The sequence below is a fragment of the Phocoena sinus genome, chromosome 11 (genome assembly GCF_008692025.1).
Source record: "Phocoena sinus isolate mPhoSin1 chromosome 11, mPhoSin1.pri, whole genome shotgun sequence".
NCBI lineage: Eukaryota > Metazoa > Chordata > Mammalia > Artiodactyla > Phocoenidae > Phocoena > Phocoena sinus.
Window position 1 is genome coordinate 52,897,736 of NC_045773.1, and position 20,980 is coordinate 52,918,715.

The following is a 20,980-nucleotide window of genomic DNA, read 5'->3' on the forward strand; positions in this document are numbered from 1 at the left end:
TCACTCTGCACAGCCCTGGACAAACTCTTCAGGCTGTGCGTGTGTGGGACACCACGTAACACCCTCTGCTGAGACCCTCGGCCGTAGCATCCCTGGAGCAGAGCTGGTATTTGCTGCCCTCACTTCTTCTCTCTGCTTGAAAGTTCTACTTAGAACTTCTCAGTGAAGAAAGCAGAAGGAAGATTCTGGAGAGAGATTGTGGAAGGCCCCTTCCTGGCCACCCCCTACCCCCATGTATTCCTGCTGTCGACGGGCCTGGAGAGGGTCAGGGGACCGTCTCTCATTCTTGTGAGGCTTTAAGTTTGTCTCAGTCCTTTCAGTAGCTACGTCCCCCTTTCTTTCATACTAATTAAATGTGAGCTCTGTAACACACAATTTTTCTGATTTTTCACACAGAATGCTTCTAAGAATCTCCAGACTTCAAAGCCAAGGGTTCTGGTTCCTGTCCTCAGGGCTCCTTTGGGGTGTGGGTTATGGGGAGGGTGGGTGGGGGAGGTGGGTTGTTTTTCTTTCCTCACTCCATTCCCTGCACTGATCCAGCACCTTCCATGCATTTGTTGATAGGGCATGAAGTGACATTTTTTTCCCACCTTTCATTTTTCTTTTCTTTTTTTTTTTTTTTTTAACTTTTGGCTGCTGTGCAGCTTGTAGGATCTTAATTTCCCAGCCAGGGATCAAACCCGCGCCCCCTGCATTGGAAGTGATGAGTCTTAACCACTGGACTGACAGAGAAGTCCCTCCAACCCTTCATTTTAAACATTAGATGGGTCCACTTGAAATTTTGTATGTAAATACATGGGCTTACATTTTAAATTATTGCCCTATGTCTGTGGCCTATTTGGCTATGGTAAAATGCCATTATCAAGTGCTTCATTATGCCTTGAATTCCCCGAGGTTGTAGCTCAGAGACCTCCCCCGAATGGTCCCTCAGCCCTGACACTGAAAGTCCCTAAGCGTGACACTGTTGAGCCACCCCCAAGATGACATCCATCCGTGGATGGAAGCAGAGGCGCCTCTGCTTGGTACCCACCCTCACCGCTTGGGACACAGCTCATCCAGCTTCTCTTGAAACCCCTCCCCACCAGAACTCCAGACCAGCGCCCAGTAAATGGCACAGCCTCTGAATTGGGTCTGTGGGGACAGGCAGGGACCCGTTTGCCCATGAATGCCGGCACTGTGGGCCCTGAAGACCAGTTCCCCGGAGCTGCTTTCCGTGATTCTGTGCTTTCTTTCCAGAGTCAACGCCCTGTCGGAATATTTTGGTTCCTCAGAGTTATTTTAAATTTATCAGTTTGAAAATCTTAATGCTTGGCCTTACGTTTATTGATAAATCAATTTGTGAGATTTAAAGCAAAAATCTCCCAGCATGAGGACTAGCTATGTCCCGGAAAGATGGATTATTCAGTGTTTTTCAGCTTCTCTCAGCTCTTAGGCTAATTAAAAAGGAGCTTTCATTTGTGAGCCCGTTTGCAAGTCTAGTTTTAATATAGTCTTTTATTCATTATTAGGGACAGATTTTTGTATGCAATCCTGAAAAAAGAGTCTTGGGAAGGCATAATTACCGGTGATTTAACGAGTGAGTGCACGTTTATGGATTTTCAGAAAAAGAGCCTGGGAGTGTGGTCTTGCCAGTGCTTTAAACCAGCCTTGCTCTGGGGCTCACTTTTCTGATTTCTGTGGACTTGGGGGAAGTTTCATCTTGGTTTGGAAGAGGTTTTTCTGAAGATGAGGGGGAGGAGGGATCCCCCATGTGCATCAGCCGTCAGCAGGTTTTGTGATTTCTTCCTTGTTCCCAAGTGGAAGTACCACTGCTGAGAATTCACCTGCCAAGAGATGGGGGTGTGATCAGGATTCCAGCGGTGTAGCAGGCTGCGTGCCCTTAGCTGAGATTCAGTGTTGCCTTTTTTACAGCCCCGTGAGGTGCGGGTACCATTATCCCTGCATCACGGATGAGGCATCTGAGGGGCAGAGAACTTAAGGTCACCAGGCTGGCGAGGGACGGAGGAGTTGGAATGATCCTCTAAGATCTCATCTAGGGCTTTTAAAAAATGGTGGCGTATGCTCCAGGTAAGTATGTTCTAAAGAAAATATCAGTGGCATGATCCTACCTCACCAAGTTTATATTTGTGAATGAGACCAGGAAGACTCAGCACGTGGCGCTCGTGGCTGTCACGTGGTCCTGGCCCGCTGAGAGAGGCCACCACAGGATGTGCAAATGGGTGGGGGTCCCCAAAGTACGGCAGGTCAAAGGCTGGAAAGGCTGACAACAGAGGGGGACATCGGGGGTGGGGCAGTGCTGTCAGGGGACATTTGGGCCCCTGGGAGGACTTTACTGCCACATAGTCCATCAGCATGGAGGGTGAAGATGGGGGACAAAGAGCTGCCTTCTCTGCGCCCTTGAAGGCAGGTGACAGAGGGACCGGCAGCCTCCTCCTCAGGGTCTCAGGGCCCCTCCCGCTGCCACAGGCCCTGAGGCTATGAGGATGCGGCTGGCACTCAGGGAACCAGAGGCTTGCGAGTAGAACTGGGGCGGAGGGGTGGGTGGGGAGTCTGCTGGAGCCTCTCTCTTTCCAGCTTCCACTTCCGGTTCCTCTTGACTGTTGGTGTCAGACCTATTCGACGTGAACTTTACCACCTGCTTCGCTCTCTTCTTAGCAGCCTAATTCTAGGAAAGGCACAAAGTACACTTGGAAACAAAAAGTGTACCAGGCCTGGCCATTCTTCCTCCAGGGTCCTGAGCACAAGCTGTAAGAAGCGACACATTGGTGTCGAATCCTCCTTGCAGACACAGGTCCACCCTTGTGCATCACAGGACAGGGCCTCAGCAGTCACCTGGGGCAGCTCTGCCCCCTGAACTGCGGGGAGGGATAAGTGACAGAGGGAGGGTGCTCGGTGGCCCAAGGCTTGGCTTTGGGAAAGATGGTGTAATTTCATTGGGAGCTCTGGCGAGTGGGGAGGTGGGGAGAAGTCAGTGTGCTCTGATATTCAGTGTATTTGGTGTAGTGGAGCCGTGCTGTCTGTGCATTTATGTTACATGTATTCAATTCTCTTCCTGGTTAAGGAGAGAGATGTAAATGTTGCTGCGATCTCTGCCCCTTAGTCCTGCCCACGCGATTGTGAGTGACCTGAGTCTGCTTTTTCTCGGGGTGGGGGTGTCTTCTCTCCTGCCTGTGCCCATGTGTGAGCATCCTGCCTCCCTGGGGGAGGTCACGACCCCCAGACGCACATGGGCCCGTCCCCTGGGGTTTCCACACTGGCCCCCTGTGTCTGTGGGTCAGCAGGTGTAACTTTGCTGGACTTACCTGGGGGTGAGGTTGCGGGTTCTGGACAAGCCTGGTTTATTCCAAAAACTGTGGCTCATGGGCGATGCAAGGAGTTTTTAAGGGTAAATTGAGTGACTCCTGAGTACATCTTCATATTGACTTTGGAAACTCAGCATTCTTGATCCCTTTGTACCTTTAGTCCCCTCTCCTCAGACTCCTGGAGAGCTCCCCAGGGCTGAAAGGGACACACACACATACACTGTCTCTCTGCTGGGCAGACTCTAGCTCTGTTGATTGATTGATTTTTTTTCATTTATTTTAATTTTATTGAAGTGTAGCTGATTTACAGTGTTGTGTTAATTTCTGCTATACAACAAAGTGACTCAGTTATAAGTAGATGTGTGTGTGCATGTGTGTGTGTGTGTGTGTGTAGATATACATTCTTTTCCATATTCTTTTCCGTTATGGTTTATTACAGGGTGTTGAATAGAGTTCCCCGTGCTATACAGTAGGACCTTGTTGTTTATCCATCCTATGTATAATAGTTTGCATCTGCTAATCCCAAACTCCCACTCCATCCCTCTCCCAACCCCCCTCCTCCTTGGCAACCACAGGTCTGTTCTCTATGTCTGTGAATCTGTTTCATAGATAAGTTCATTTGTGTCATATTTTAGGTTCCACATATAAGTGATATCATATGATATTTGTCTTTATCTGACTGACTTCACTCAGTATGATCAACTCTAGGTCCATCCCTGTTGCTGAAAATGGCATTATTTCATTCTTTTTTAGGGCTGAGTAATCTAGCTCTGTTGATTGACAGGCTTATCTAGTCTCAGAGAGAAGTACCGACCAGTCAAATTACTTAACCCCCTGAGTTTCCGTTTCCACCTCCTTATTTAAAAAATGATAATAATTAATGCTGCCTTGAGTAGCTGTGAAGCTCACAAAAGACACTGCACGTGAAGCCCCTGGAAGTGCTGGGTGGCCAGGAAGGGTCCCCCAGGGCACATCGAGCCCCCTCCTCGCTCTTTCCAGTGGAGGAACCAGGGGCCCAGGGAGGGGACATCACTAACACCTCCAGTCACATAGTTCTGGCCGAAGGACAGAACTGACCTTCCTGAGGCTCTTGCTGCACTTGACCATTGCAGGCCCAGAGTGGGCAGGAATAGAGCTGGGAGGGCTTTTCTACAGGGAGCGAAGCCCCACTGCGGGGTGGGAGGCCGAGAAGGCCCCTCACACAGAGCAAACCTCAGTGAGCCAGGCATGTTGGTTCCCAGGCCTCTGCCAGACCAGGAGGTGCTGCCCTCAGCAGAGGAGGCCCTGTGGGTGCCCGACCGGACAAGCCAGAGCAGGGGCTGGCTGTCAGTGCACCAGCTGTACAGCAGCCCCAGGAGATGGCGCCTGTCGGGGTAGTTCACGGCGGCCTTTGAGAACTTGTTCAAAACTGTGGTTCCTTTCCCTAGAAAAAGAGACAAGCCCACGTCATTTTGCATTGTTTCAAGAGGATCAGATCTCTCCGAGACTAGTACTTGGCTCCCAGCCTGGAGAACCTCTGATCAAGGGGTGGGTGCCCCCCCGGTGGTGACAGCAGCTGTGTACTCTTGCTTTGTAACTTCCTGAAAACCTTTGAGGTTGTCTCTGCTGCTCTCAGGATAAAGGCAGAACTCCTTAACAGGCTTTTTCGAAGTTTAAAGATGAGGCCTGGCCCCTGTAGACCTGGGCAGCCTCCATACCTATACCCACCACTTCCCTTTCTTCCCTGGGGCCCTTTTCTCAGACCCCCGTGCTCACCCGGCTCATTCCCACCACAGGGCCTTTGCACATGCCTCCCCCTGCTTCTACTTTCCCTCCCCTCTTCCCCAACTCAACTCTTACCCAGCTCGAGTGTCCCTTCCACCAGGAAGCCTCCCCTCCCAGCTCAGCCCCTGCTGCTGGAGGCCCGGGGCACCTCCCCCTCCCACCCCATCACAGTTACAGTTTTGTGTTTGCAAGTGCTTCATTCACGCCCACCTTTCTCTTTGGCTCCTTGAGGGCAGAGAGCGGGTCTGTCTTGCTCAACATGTGTTCTCAGCATCTCTGATGCAGTGGAGATGCAGCAAATAGATAAATGGCACATGGGTGGCTGGCCTTTGCGGAGGTGGGAGGCGTGACGTCTGTTGCAGGAGTGTGTTTGGTTTCTCATCTTTGCATCTTCTGGTCCCCAGTGATGCCCAAAGCTCAGCTTCTCTGTGCACCGGTGCTGAATTGAATCTCGGAGACGTAGTTTTGGGTGAAGTAGAAAAGGACAGCTTTATTGCTTTGCCAGGCAAAGGGGGACACAGCGGGCTCCTGCCCTCGAAAACTGTGTGTCCCAATTGGGGAGGATTTGATGAGGAGTTTTATAGCAATGGTTCAAGGGTGGGGTTGCTGACAAGATTAGGGTGTGTGCAGGGTCTCAGGTGCTATTAGGTCTCCGTGGTACGAGGGGCCTCTCACTGCTGTGGCCTCTCCCGTTGCGGAGCACAGGCTCCGGACACACAGGCTCAGCGGCCATGGCTCACGGGCCTAGCTGCTCCGCGGCAAGTGGGATCTTCCCGGACCGGGGCACGAACCCGTGTCCCCTGCATCGGCAGGCGGACTCTCGACCACTGCGCCACCAGGGAAGCCCAGGTCTCCTAATCTTGATGAGCTTCTCTGTTCCTTTAATCTTTTGCCTTCGGTGGTTTCTTGGCTGTGCCTCCCTTGATTAGCAACTGTTGCAATCTGCCCTTTGGAACCCAGGGAAGGTCATGGAGGCTACAAGAAACGGAAGACAAAAAGGCCTCCATGCCCTGGAGCCCCTCAGGGTCCTCCTCGGTTTCACCAGCTGCGCTTTCCTTGTGTGCGAGCCTAACCCTTCCCTCCTGTCTTCCTCAGGTGTGCTGCGGCTCCTGGAGCACGGGGAGGAGTATGTGTTCACCCTGCCCAGTGCCTACGCCCGGTCCATCCTCACCATCCCTTGGGTGGAGCTCGGAGGAAAAGTCAGCATCACCTGCGCCAAGACTGGGTACTCAGCGACAGTGATCTTCCACACAAAGCCTTTCTACGGGGGGAAGGTACACAGGTAGGAGGGGCCAGGGAGACTCCGTCTCTGTCCGAACACGATGCCCCAGGTTTCTTGTCTGCATCAGAAGACTGGGTTCCAGCCGTGGGATGAGTTGAAAAATCAAGATCAATTTAACAGATCTGTTTCAGATGACATGTCTCACCGGCGGCGTCTTGAACCCAACCCCAGTCTGGTGATGTGTTGGCGGAACATGCCCCAGAGAACAAAGGTTCTCTCCTTTTGGAAGCTGGGAAGCAGTCCTAAGAAACAGAAGGAGAGGCCCGCTGTTTGAGGGGAGCATCACCTCGTTTTTATGGCTCTAGTTATAAATTTCCCCCTTTGGAGCAGATCACTGGATAATAAGCAAGCCCCCATCTTTGACCATTTTCTTGGAAAGCTTTTCCGGATGGTGTTCATGTGGGGTGCTGGAGTGTCCCCTGGAAAGTAGGCACCTTCAGTGGCCGTTTTGGAGCCAAACATACCAGCCCCCAAAAGCTGATTATGCGCGTTTCTCCCCAGCTCCACGGCCCCTCATGCCCCAGTGGTAGCTTGAGATCCGCTGTGGGTGGGGCAGCACAGAAACTGGCAAAAGCTGTAAACCAGGCGTTTTCCCTCCTGGCGAGCCCGTTGTTAAAGCGTTACCAGCACAGCACGGATACCCTTCCGCTGTGTGCCGTTGGGAGGATTCCTGATGCCGCCTGGGCTCCCGGTGGTGTTCAGGCTCAGGGAGAAAAATTCCAGACCTAGGTTTGAAAATACCAAATTCATCCCGAGCTTCGCTATTAGAAAAAGAGGAACCGGGGCTTCCCTGGTGGCGCAGTGGTTGGGGGTCCGCCTGCCGATGCAAGGGACACGGGTTCATGCCCCGGTCCGGGAAGATCCCACATGCTGCGGAGCGGCTGGGCCCGTGAGCCATGGCCGCTGAGCCTGCGCGTCCGGAGCCTGTGCTCCGCAACGGGAGAGGTCGCAGCAGTGAGAGCCCCCCCCACACCAAAAAGAGAAAAAGAGGCCCTGGGCTCCTCCACCTCCTGTTTCTGCTGTGTTACTCTGCCTGCAGCAGGCTCCTGGGGAGAGGGAGGTGGGCTCTGCTTTCACCCAGAGCTGAGACCCGGAGTCCCCGGGCCGGGTGGGTGAGGCAAAGGGCCACACATCTCCACCAGGGGCCCTTGTGAAGCCAGGCTGGAGGGGTTCGACCTTGTTTAGTGATTGAAAAGTTCCCTCCTAGACTCTCACACTCTTTTGGTGGTTGAAATGTACACTGTTAGTTGCTATTTGAGGGAGGAGAAGGGTATATATATATATATATTTTTTTTTTAAGTTTTATATATGTGTGTGTGTGTATATATATATATATATATATATATATATATATATATATATACATATATATATTTATATTTTGCGGCACACGGGCCTCTCACGGTTGTGGCCTCTCCCGTTGCGGAGCACAGGCTCCGGACGCGCAGGCTCAGCGGCCATGGCTCACGGGCCCAGCCGCTCCGCGGCATGGGGGATCCTCCTGGACCGGGGCACGAACCCGTGTCCCCTGCATCGACAGGCGGACTCTCAACCACTATGCCACCAGGGAAGCCCTAAAGTTTTATATATATTTTTTATTGGAGTATAATTGCTTTAGAATCTTGTGTTAGTTTCTGCTATACAGTGAAGTGACTCAGCTATATGTATACATAGATCCCCTCCCTCTTGGACCCCCTCCCCCTCCCCCCTCCCCTCCCCCTCCCCTCCCCCTCCCCCTCCCCTCCCCTCCCCCTCCCCCTCCCCTCCCCTCCCCTCCCCTCCCCCTCCCCCTCCCCCTCCCCTCCCCTCCCCTCCCCCTCCCCTCCCCCTCCCCCTCCCCCTCCCCTCCCCCTCCCCCTCCCCTCCCCCTCCCCCTCCCTCCCCCTCCCCTCCCCCTCCCCTCCCGCCTCCCCCTCCCCTCCCGCCTCCCCCTCCCCTCCCCCTCCCCCCTCCCTCCCCCTCCCCTCCCCCTCGCCTCCCCCTCCCCCCTCCCTCCCCCTCCCCTCCCCCTCCCCTCCCGCCTCCCCCTCCCCTCCCCTCCCCTTCCCCCTCCCCCTCCCCTCCCCCTCCCCCTCCCCTCCCCCTCCCCCTCCCCTCCCCCTCCCCCTCCCCCTCCCCCTCCCCCCTCCCTCCCCCTCCCCTCCCCCTCCCCTCCCGCCTCCCCCTCCCCTCCCGCCTCCCCCTCCCCTCCCGCCTCCCCCTCCCCTCCCCCTCCCCTCCCCCTCGCCTCCCCCTCCCCCCCCGCCTCCCCCTCCCCCCTCCCTCCCCCTCCCCTCCCCCTCCCCTCCCGCCTCCCCCTCCCCTCCCGCCTCCCCCTCCCCTCCCGCCTCCCCCTCCCCTCCCCCTCCCCCCTCCCTCCCCCTCGCCTCCCCCTCGCCTCCCCCTCCCCTCCCGCTTCCCCCTCTCGCCTCCCCCTCCCCCCCTCCCCCTCCCCCCCTCCCCCTCCCCCCCTCCCCCTCCCCCTCCCCCCCTCCCCCTCCCCCTCCCCCCTCCCCCTCCCCCCCTCCCCCCCCATCTAGGCCATCGCATAGCACTGCGCTGAGCTCCCTGTGCTATACAGCAGCTTCCCACTATCTACTTTACACATGTTGTAGTGTATTTATGTCAAACCTAACCTCCCAATTCATCCCACCCTCCCCTTTGCTCCCCGCATCCCGTGTCCACACATCCGTTCCCTATATCTGCCTTTTCTATTCCTGCCGTGCAAATAGATTCATTATACCATTTTTCTAGATTCCACATATATGCGTTAATATACGATATTTGTTCTTCTCTTTCTGACTGACTTCACTCGGTATGACAGTCTCTAGGTCCATCCACGTCTCTACAAATGACCCAATTTCATTTCTTTTTATGGCTAATATTCCATTATATATATGTGCCACATCTTCTTTATCCATTCATCTGTCGATGGACACTTAGGTTGCTTTCATGTCCTGGCCATTGTAAATAGTGCTGCAGTGAACATTGGGGTACATGTGTCTTTTTAAATTATGGTTTTCTCAGGGTATATGCCCAGTAGTGGGATGGCTGGGTCATATGGTAGTTAGTTCTACTTTAAATGACACAATAGACCAGATACACTTAATTGATATTTATATTTTGTTTTTACTGAGTTTTGTGATTTCCACCCCAATAATAACATCTTATAAAACCTTGGCATTTTTATCAAAACTAAGAAATTGATGAAATTCAACTAAACAAATCACAGTATATAGTGTATACAATATAGTGTAAAACATGTATAATTTTCAGCCGCCTATCTAATTTATTGTCAAAAATCAATAAAATATTGAAAACAAACTAAGAAATTGGGGGGATAAATTAGGACTTTGGGATGGACATATATACACTACTATATATAAAATAGGTAAACAACAAGGACCTACTGTATAGCACAGGGAACTATGTTCAATATCTTGTAATAACCTATAAGGGAAAAGAATCTGAAAAAGTATGTGTGTGTGTGTGTGTGTGTGTGTGTGTGTGTGTGTGTGTGTAACTGAATCACTTTGCTGTATACTTGAAACTAACACAACATTGTAAATTAACTATACTTCAATTGAAAAAAAACTAAGAAATTAACATTGCTGCATTCCTATGAGCTAATTTACAGACTTTATTCAGATCCTACCTGTTTTCCCACTGATGCTTTCTTTATTCTGCTCAAGGATATTAGATCACATTTTAAGAGCTGATCTTTGAGCAAAAAGCAACCCCATAAAAAAAATGTCTACATGTGAGGATGCCTTTTGAAGTCGGTCTCTGTTCTAATAACCTTGCAAAGCGTGTTTATTCGATGCTTCATTAATTCAGGGTCACAGCAGAAGTGAAGCACAACCCGACCAACACCATTGTGTGCAAAGCCCACGGGGAGTGGAATGGGACCCTAGAGTTCACCTACAACAACGGGGAGACCAAGGTCATTGACACGACCATGCTGCCAGTGTACCCCAAGAAGATCCGACCCCTGGAGAAGCAGGGCCCCATGGAGTCCAGGTGGGGACCAGGCCATGTGCTCCTCTCCAAGCTTTGTTGTCCTCAGCACTTGACCCAAGGGGCAGAGAGGAAGCCCAATGCAAAGGGGCCAGGAATCATTCCTTTGGAAACTTGAATTGTCCTCTGTGTGTCACTTAGGTGTAGATCCTTTGTTTAGTTGCTCTGCAGTCATGGGGTGGAGTGTGAAAACAGCCCGCCCAGACTTTAATGCCTGTCCTAAAAGAGTTTGTCAACTCTGTGGGTCTGTTACTTAATTGCAAAGTTAAATACAGAGGAATGCTAGTAATCAAAGAGCTGTGCAGCAAAGCAATGAGATACTTTTTTTTTTCTTACCAGATTAGCAACATAATTCAAAAAAATGCAGTGCCTGCAAGGCTGTGATAAAATTAACACTCTATGCCCTGTGCTTCCAGTAGGAAGGTGTTGTGCAGGTTAGCTGCGTGGATCAGTAGCTTTAAATTTGTGAGTTCACCTCTTGTAGTCCATTTCTGGGAATCTCATCTAAGGGAAAATTCTTCAATTCACAAAAGGTTTTAAATATGAAATTTGGGTATTTAAAAAAAAAACTAAAAAGGAAGAAAAAGAAACCATCTAACCGTGCAACAATTGGAAAACAGTTAAGTGAATTATGGTGAATTCATTCTATCATGTGAATATCCCGCAAGCCACTTAAAGTGATGTTTATGCAGGTACAGAAGCAGAATCTTCTGGAAATATGCCATTTTAATTTTTTAATCCAGGAGGTCAGCCAGCTACGGCCCATGGGCCAGATCACATCTCTGGCTGATTTTTGTAAATTTTTACAGGAACACAGCTGCGTCCATTTGTTTGTATCTTGTTTGTGGCTGCCCTCTGGCTACAATAGCAGTGAAACAGTTGCGACCAAGACCAAATGGCCTGTAGAGCCTAAAACGTTTAGTCTCTGGCCCTTTACAGAGAATGTTTGCTGGCCCCGCTCTTATCTAAAAGCATGCTGCTCTGTCGAAAGAGGATATAGGGTTAAAGTGAAATTACAGATGATTCTTTGAAAGGGTTTGCCGTTACAGGAAGAGTTTGTAACGAAATTGGAAAGGTGCTTTTTATGTGGAAACAAAGCAGGGATACCAGTGTGTATAAATCATACATTATCAACGAGTTTAATAGAAAGAGGGCTGCAGTGTCCTGGAAACTTGGCTTTGTGGTAGGATTAGTCCACTCGTTCTTGTTGATCAGAGTGTAACCTTCTCTGAGTCCAAATGGAGGGCGTGAACCCAGCCCTTTGGGCTGTGAAGGAAGGAATCCCTCCCCTGGCCTCTGACGACACCTCCCCAGAATCAGGAGCCCTGTGGTTGCTGTCACAGCACCGCTTGTTTCTGGTATGGCTGTTGACAACAGAACTATGATTCCTTTGAGCTGTTATTCCAAGACTGTTGAGTAGGTTAGCTGCTCCTCATTAAGCCTTGCTGGGAGTGGAATGGATGGAGGATGGAGTCTGCAACCAGAGAGAGGGGCGTATCGCCTCTTCTCGTCTCGCATACGTGGACTTTACTGGAACCTGGACCTGGGCTGTTGACAAACCCAGCAGCCCACCTTGTTCTCCGAGGCGGGAATGGCCTTGAGGTGTAGCGCCTGCCACTCAGAGCACCTGAGCCCAGCCACCTGTGCCAGGCCTCACCTGAGGAGGCGAAGGAGGGCCCGCCTAGTGGTCTCAGCCCCACAGTGGCCCGGCCCCCACCAGCCCCTGTGGAGGGGAACCCCTGCCCCATTAAGGAGAGAGTGAAGCTGCTCTTACATCGGCCCACTGCTGTCAATGTGCTTGCGATGCTCAGAGCCCGGCCCGCGCAGGCATCCTGCTCGGGCTGGAGCCCTCCCCACGGCAATGCTGGCCACACCCGGCCCAGCCATCACCTGGCCCTTGGCCACCGGGACCTCCGCTTCTAGCAATGGCTCCCCTGGGCTTCCTTTTAGCTTTTCTTGCCGACTTGCCCCCACCCTCTCCTCCCTGGAGGCTTTTCTGCCTTTCCCTTTGTCCTGAAGTTCAGAGCCTTCGGAAGCAGAGCCCCTCCAGGGGGTTCTTGGTGGGTGTCTGGGCATAGCCCTTGACCTGTGGGCCGGCTCTTTGCTCACCACCCCATCTGCAGTCCCTGGGGCTCTCTACCCTCTAAATTTGGGGCCACTGTTTTATGATGGGCCTTATCAGGGGAGGTCCTGCCCTGAGAGCACCCCGACCCTGGATGTCCGGGCACCCAGTCCTTCCCTCAGAGCCAGGTGTGTGTTGAGGGTTCAGGTGATGGAAAAGACTGATTTGACCAGGCACCCAGCCCTCCCTGTCCCCTTCGCCACCTTCCTTTCCTGTTTTAGGCCATCTTTTCCCCTCTTAAGTCAGCTGTCAGGGAGTGGTAGAAAGAGCAAGGGCTGTGAGGCTGGTAGGACCTGGCTTTCTCCCACCTTCCAGAGGTTTCTCCTGTGTAAGTTCGGAGCCAGGGTGCCACTGTACCCTCTGCATGGTGGGGTGCTGGGTGGCGGTGGGCAGGCTGGCCTTGCAGCCAGAGCCCGGGCCCCATCGGTTCCTGGGCTCGGGTCCCCCAGGAGGGCTGCTGTCCTGGATGCACTGGCCACTCCCCTGCGGGCTCCTGGCCCAGGATCTAACGGGGAGCTTCTGCTCGGCCCCAGCTGCAGAGACATCATGCCCCCAAAGCCTGGTTCCCTTGTGCAGAATACTGACTGGTCCTGATGTGCCGAAGTGAGGAAGTGTCGACACCCCCTTCACCTCAGTGCTGGTCCCCTCCCTCCAGCACAGAGTGGGACTGGAGGGGGCACCCCGGCTTCCTGAGGAGGGAAGCTGCCGCCTTCTCCAGTGAATGAAGGAGTGAGTGAGTGAATGAATGAATGTGTCTAACTTTGCGTGTAGACACGGGAAGGTGACGGATCCCCCAGGGTCTGTAACTCCTAACACGGGGCTCCCGGTAGGAGAGCAGCCACTGTTCACATCCATCAGCCTGCTGACCTCGGGCCGGTCACTTCACCTTATGTGGATGTTTTCTCCCCTTTACAATGGGGTGATAGTATCGCATCTATATCCCTGGGGTGTTGTGTTGATGAGATGAGTTAATCCATATGTAAAATGTTTAGGAATGTGGTGAATGCCCCGTGGCAGGGTCTGCTGTAGATTTTGTCTGTAGGAGCAGTTTGATTGCTCCAGTCTTCCCTAGATTGGTCTAGACGCTCAGAGCCCGGGAGGGGAGAGGGGATTCAGATCTGGGTGCAGGTGGGGCCCTGGGCCTGTGGAGTGAGCTGCTCACCCCCTCCCGCCCCGCAGCCCAGCATCCGCGGCTGGGGCCCTTCCTCGCCCAGGACCGCAGCGTCAGGCTGCTGGCCCTGTCTGTTTCCTGTCCCCAATGACCCCCGCCCCCAGGAACCTCTGGCGGGAGGTGACCCGATGCTTGCGGCTGGGGGACATCGACGCTGCCACCGAGCAAAAGCGGCGGCTGGAGGAGAAGCAGCGCACAGAGGAGCGGAAGCGGGAGAACCTCCGCACTCCCTGGCGGCCCAAGTACTTCATCCAGGAGGTAACCCTACCGGGCGCCCTGGGCGGGGAGGACGGGCTGTCCCCTATCGCGGCCGCCGGACGGGTGGGGGGGCCTGGGAGGTCTGGGCATGGTGGCCGTGGCTCCCCCATCAGGGAGGCGCACCGCCCGCGGGGAGGCACGGAGTGGGGCTGCGGCTGTGGAGGCATCCTGCCTCACAAAGACCACGGCCCTGCTACTCTGCCTTCAGTAGCGGATTGGTCGGGAAGCCCCTCCCAGCCCAGCTCCACACCTGGGTGGGTTGGAACCTTCTCCATGACAGCACCCTTTCAGAGCTTTGCCTCCCAGGGGCCCAATGGGGGATGGACGTGCCGGGGAGGCCTGCGGGGGTCTGCGTCCCGGCGCTGCTGCTGGAAGTGGTGTTGGAAGGGGACGCCCCCACACACGCCCCTCACCCCCTGACTGGACAAGGCACCCTGTGCCCAGTTGTTTGTGGCACAGCCGGGCAGCATTCTGAGAACAGAATTGGAAATGACAAAGGTGTAGGAGACACAATTTTTTTTTTTTTTTTTTTTGCGGTACGCGGGCCTCTCACTGCTGTGGCCTCTCCCGTTGCGGAGCACAGGCTCCGGACGCGCAGGCTCAGCGGCCATGGCTCACGGGCCCAGCCGCTCTGCGGCATGTGGGATCTTCCCGGACCAGGGCATGAACCCATGTCCCCTGCATCGGCAGGCGGACTTCTAACCACTGCGCCACCAGGGAAGCCCAGAGCCACAATTTCTAAGGCAGGCTGGTCAGGAGCCTGGCAGCATCAATGAGAGAAACAGGCCGGTGAGGGCAGGGCAGACCCAGGGTCTGTATCTGAAAGGGTGGATGCCACTGACCTCCAGGCCGTCACAGGCTGATGGCCCAGTTCTTCAAAAGAAGCCAGAAATCAGAATTTTTATGAGATCTGATATTCACCTGGTGTCAAGGAATTTTTAAAAATTTAAACACTAAGGGCCAATTGAAGTCTGTCTGGGCTTTCCTTGCCTAGGCACTGCTGGTGTCTGACTTCTGCTCCTTGGAAGGATGGCTCTCTGGAGCTGGAGGTCTGCTGGGAGAGTTAGTGACCTTGAGGTGGGCTTCTGGTCTGGAGCAGGAAGCAGCCACGTGTCTCCTAGAGGCGGGAACTAGGGCCGTGGGCTGAGCACAGATGTCAAGGTCAGATGCTGGTTCAGACAGGAAGCCTTCTTGGGGAGACTCTGAGTGTATCTCTGTTTGGAGGCCTTGCCCAGGGGAGGTGACTCTGTATTAGTCAGGGTTCTCCAGAGAAACAGCACAGAACCAACAGAAGATAGAAATTTAAATAGATTTATTATGAGATCGTGGAGGCTGAAAAGCCGTGGGATCTGTGGTTTGTGAGGTGGAACCGCAGGAAAGCCAGTGGTATGATTCAGTCCAAAGGCCTGAGACCCAGGGGAGCTGATAGTGTGAATCCCAGCTGAGGGCAGAAGTCAGGATGAGTGAGGCAGGAAAGAAAGGGCCAGTTCCTGCTTCCTCCACCTTTTGTTCCATTCAGGCCCTGGGCACCTCATGGGGGTGGGATATCTCCATTACTCCACCCACCAATTCAAATGCTACCCTCATCTGGAAGCACCGCCCCCTCCCCTGTGCTCAGAAACAATGTTTAATCCAGAGCCAGTCAACACGTAAAATTAACCATCACAGAATCCCCCAGGGATCCTTCTGCCAGATCTGGTCTCTCTGAGACAACTAGGTTGCCCGGCTTCTGTGGAAAGTTGCACAGTAAAAAGTAAAATGGGGCTTCCCTGGTGGCGCAGTGGTTGAGAGTCCGCCTGCCGATGCAGGGGACGCGGGTTCGTGCCCCGGTCCGGGAAGATCCCACGTGCCGCAGAGCGGCTGGGCCCATGAGCCATGGCCACTGAGCCTGCGCGTCTGGAGCCTGTGCTCAGCAACGGGAGAGGCCACAACAGTGAGAGGCCCGCATACCGCAAAAAAAAAAAAAAAAAAGTAAAATGACAACAACCAAAAAACATCGTTTTCCTCCCATAGGGTGTAAGAAAAGCCAGTCTGTTTATAACAGGAGGCTTGAGGATATTTAAAGAATACAAATCATCCCCGCACCAGCATGATTACCATTCAGTACATCCCTCTAGTCTAGCACCAGATTGCATACCATTTTGATTCTTGCCTTTTTCTCGCTGGTATTTGACTGGTGTTCCCTCCTGTGTGTGCTGATGTCTTTTGACTGCGGCCTTGCGTGTGCCCTTTGTTGGGCACTCCCCTCCAGCCTGGTGGGTGGTAAAAGTCACTGGTTTGGGCAGATTCCTCCTATTCAGGCCCTTGTCTTTTCTCTTCCCTGTCCGTTTGTCCAACTACCCTCCTTTTTCTCCTGTCCCTCTGTTTCAAAGGCCTTTTTTTTTTTTTTTTTTTTTTTTTGGCCAACTAATCTTGATGTAAACCAACAAAGCCCTCCCCCTCGTTACTTTGGTCGTTTTGTGGGGTTTCCTCCCAAAATGCCAGATACGAAGATCCCATGGGCTCTAAAAAGCAGCCGGGCTGAGGAGGGGTGGTGAGACCACCAGCATGGCTTGGCTGTGAGACATCAGGAGAGGCCGGCACACAGGTTGGTGGTCCTGAACAGATAGATGGTAACCAGCACTGCATGGTACTGTGTGGTACTAGCGCAGCAGGGGATACCCTTGCTTCTCCCCTTGTCTCGCCGACAGGTCTCCACGTAATGATGTGTCCTCCTCTCTCTTGCAGGGTGACGGCTGGGTATACTTCAATCCGCTTTGGAAGGCACACTAATGGGTGGAGATGCAGAGCTTTCAGAAATGGTCCTGTTTTTGTAGGAATTAAAGTGGTACAGTATCAAGGTTCTTCTGGTATTCCCTGAGACCTCTTGCATTCAAGACATGGTACCTGAGAGGGAAATTATGTACTGTGAAAAATGCACCCCCAGACTCTACTATGGGATTGAATTTATTCAAGAGCCATTTGGGGCATGCGTGTGCACACGCGTCTGTGTGCAAGCTCTCGGCACACTGTTTGTTCACACGCATGCGCTATGTCTGCTGGATATTATTACACATGTAAATAGTGCACTTAACAATATTGAAGTGGGTAATTATGAGCTCCTTTTTATCAACGAGGTTTGAAGTTTTCTACTTTTCACTTTGCCAAATACTTTTGCACTCACAAAGTATTCTCCAGTTGACAACTCTTGTTCAAACAGAGGTGAACTGGCGTGGCCCTACTGCTGTCCATCTGGTGGAAGGTGGCTGTCATTTCAGAGTAATCGCTGTGCTTCCCATTCCCCTCGCAAGTCAACATTTGTTTGTCCGTATGTAAGACACATCAACTGCCATTTCCTGCTGGATGGGGAGCGGGCAGGAAGCTGTTAAAGGTTTATGCTGGAGCCTTCCAGGATGGAGCACCCCTGGGAGAGCCTAGAGCCAGGCCTACCTTGGAACGTTCCTCCCACCTCCTCGCCCCAGAAGCTTTCTGATAATTTCTCATGCTCAAAGCTCTAGTCATACAATTTTCAGAAGCTGCTTCTTTCATGGTAGAAAAAAGTCATATGGAGACTGCACTACTTTTATCTTGAAAAAAGGGCTTTAGAAATGAAATACACGCGTTGCAAACATGCAGTGTTTGCAAATATGCACCACCACAGCCTCAATCTTATATGTTTCGTTTGGGGAAAGAGAAAAGAATACCCTGTGGATTTTTTTTTAAAGTGCACCTCTTGTTTGACCCGAATTCTGCAAGGAAACCACTGTGATTAAAACATCCATAAAGCCTGCGTCAGTGTTTCATGGTTTCAGTTCAGTTTCAGTCTGCAGCCTTTACAAATGAGGTCAAGACATGACCAGAATTTAATAAAGCAAGGAGAAAATGAAGTATTTGATCTTTGCTCAATGCTTTATTTATTTTTTACTGTGCCACTCTAATGAGAATATTTATACAATCCAGTAGCATGAATGCTTCTCTGTAGTAATACTAATTTTGTGCCTTTTGTCTGCTTTCTTAAGACCAGTTGTTCACACTTTGTAGATATTAGACAAATATATTTCGATTAAATACTATACTTATCTGTGTGTCTGTATTTTATTTTTAGGGATTCCTAAGTTCTGTTGGAATTGGTGGCTCTGAGTGAACTCAAATTTTATTGATTAGTATTAATTTGATGTGAACAGCAATGATATTTTCATCAAAACATCATGTATGGATATTTTGTGACAAGGTCATAAGGTCACATCTAGTGAATAGTCTTGTTTTGAGAGAAGTGACTTACCAGGCAAAACCATAATGTAGGCTTGTTCTAGTCCATCGTCTTAAAACAGCCAGGAGAGTAAAGTGTTTGGAACCATTTTATTTCTGAGAGGGAAAGTGGAATAGGTGCTATTTTGAGAAGAAAATCCTCAGTGAGAAGACCGAAAAGTAATCACTGTGGTGTTTTTAGATTTTCCAGTCTTATACCAGAGTATAAACCATCTGGGTAGTAAAAAATGGAGAAGGCTCACATTTTTCTTTTGAGGGGGGGTTCATTTTGCCTTTTTAAAAATTGTGAAATATATAAAAAAGATGTACACGAAACATAATACTGTTCAAGAATAATTATAAACACCCATGTACCCACTGCTTAGGGAAAGAGACCTGTCTGTTCATACCTTCAGAGCCACCTTAATTGTGCCCCGACAAAATTCTGCTCCTGGACCCCAGAGGTAACACTGTCTTGACTCCTGGAGTAATCATCCTCTTGGCTTTTTTTTTTTTAATTTTTGAATTTTATTTACTTTTTACACAGCAGGTTCTTATTAGTTATCCATTTTCTACATATTAGTGTATAATATGTCAATCCCAATCTCCCAATTCACCACACACACACACACACACACACACACATACACACACACACCGCCAGTTTCCCGCCTTGGTGTCCATACGTTTGTTCTCTACATCTGTGTCTCTATTTCTGCCCTGCAAACTGGTTCAACTGTACCATTTTTCTAGGTTCCACGTACATGCGTTAATATACGGTATTTGTTTTTCTCTTTCTGACTTACTTCAGTCTGTATGACAGTCTCTAGGTCCATCCACGTCTCTACAAATGACCCAATTTCGTTCCTTATGGCTGATTGTATATATTGTAAATATTGCATTGTATATTTGTACCACATCTTTATCCATTCGTCTGTCAGTGGGCATTTATGTTGCTTCCATGACCTGGCTATTGTAAATAGTACTGCAATGAACATTGGGGTACATGCGTCTTTTTGAATTATGGTTTTCTCAGGGTATATGCCCAGTAGTGGGATTGCTGGGTCATATGGTAGTTCTAGTTTTAGTTTTTAAGGAACCTCCATACTGTTCTCCATAGCGGCTGTATCAATTTACATTCCCACCAACAGTGCAAGAGGGTTCCCTTTTCTCCACACCCTCTCCAGCATTTGTTGTTTGTAGATTTTCTAATGAAGCCCATTCTAACTGGTGTGAGGTGATACCTCATGGTAGTTTTGATTTGCATTTCTCTAATAGTGATGTTGAGCAGCTTTTCATGTGCTTCTTGGCCATCTGTATGTCTTCTTTGGAGAAATGTCTGTTTAGGTCTTCTGCCCATTTTTGGATTGGGTTGTTTGTTTTTTTAATATTGAGCTGCCTGAGCTGTCTACACATTTTGGAGATTAATCCGTTATCCGTTGATTCGTTTGTATTTTTTCCCATTCTGAGGGTGTCGTCTTGTTTGTAGTTTCCTTTGCTTTGCAAAAGCTTTTACGTTTCAGTAGGTCCCATTTGTTTATTTTTATTTCCATTACTCTAGGAAGTGGATCAAAAAAGATCTTGCTGTGATTTATGTCAGAGTGTTCTTCCTATGTTTTCCTCTAAGAGGAATACACACACACACGCACATACACACACACCACATTTTGTTTACCTGTCGATGAACATTTGGGTGGTTTCCATCTTTTGGCTATTGTGAATAATGCTGCAGTGTGCATGGGAGTGCAAGTATCTCTGAGTCCCTGCTTTTAATTCTTTCAGGGCTGTGTGTGTGTGTGTGTGTGTATAGTGTTGTATGAATATTCCATGTTTAATTTTTTGAGGACCTGCCATACTGTTTTCTACAGTGAGTACACCATTTGGCAATCCCACCAGCAATGCACAAGGGTTTGATTTTTTCCATATCCTCCCCAACACTTGTTATTTTCTCTTTTTTGTTTGTTTTTACAACAATCATCCTAATGGGTGTGAAAAGCTATCTCATTGTGGCTTTAATTTGCATTCCTCTAATGATTAGTGATGTGTTTATTGGCCATTTGTATATCTTCTTTGGAGAATGTCTATTCAAGTCCTTTGCACATTTTCTAATTGGGTTGCTTTATGTGTTGAGTTGTAGGAGTTCCATATATATATATATGATTTGCAGATTATTTTCTCCCATTCTGTGGGTTGCTTTTTCACTGTTGATAGTGTCCTTTGATATACAAAAATACTTAACTTTGATGAAGTCCATTCTTTTTAATAGCTTGCGCTTTTGTTGTCATATCCAAGAAATTATTGCCAAATCTAATTTCATGGAGCTTTGCCCCTATGTTTTCTTTGAAGAGTTTCAGTTTTAGCTCTGATATTTAGGTTTTTGATCCAGTTTAAGTGAATTTTTGTATATGGTGTTAGGTAAGTGTCCAACTTTATTACTCTGCATATCGATATACTGTTTTCCTAGGACCATTTGTTGAAAAGACTCTTTTCCCCATTGAATGGTTGTCTTATCAAAAACCATTTGACAATTCCTGGACTCCCTAGTCTATTCCATTGGTCTACTATGTGTGATTTTTGCCAGTACCACCGTTTTGATTACTTTTGCAGTAAGTTTTGAAATCAGGAAGTGTGAGACTTTGTTTTCTCTACTTTATTTACCTCTATGCTAATCTTTTTTTATTTCCTTCTGTTAGCTGTGGGTTTAGTTTTGTTTAGCTCATTTGTTTCTTAAGGTTCAAAGGTTGCTGATTTGTGAGCTTTGCAAATGTAAGTAATTATAGCTATATATTTCCCCGTAACACTGCTTTTTACAGCATCCCGTACATTTTGGTATGTGTTTTTATTTTCATTTGTCTTTA

General features: G+C 50.1%; 1 protein-coding gene across 6 annotated transcripts in view; it reads left to right on the forward strand.

Moving 5' to 3' along the window:
- Window positions 1–17,953, forward strand: part of OSBPL10 (oxysterol binding protein like 10) — a 373,396-nt gene extending 355,443 nt beyond the window's left edge. For all 6 annotated transcript variants that reach the window (XM_032647860.1, XM_032647862.1, XM_032647863.1 and 3 more), the window contains 4 exons: window positions 6,162–6,348; window positions 10,165–10,347; window positions 13,742–13,895; window positions 16,623–17,953. In XM_032647860.1, coding sequence (XP_032503751.1) covers window positions 6,162–6,348; window positions 10,165–10,347; window positions 13,742–13,895; window positions 16,623–16,667 — 569 coding nt within the window. In that variant the 3' untranslated portion in view covers window positions 16,668–17,953. The remainder of the gene's footprint in view (window positions 1–6,161; window positions 6,349–10,164; window positions 10,348–13,741; window positions 13,896–16,622) is intronic.
- Window positions 17,954–20,980: the final 3,027 nt, after the last annotated feature.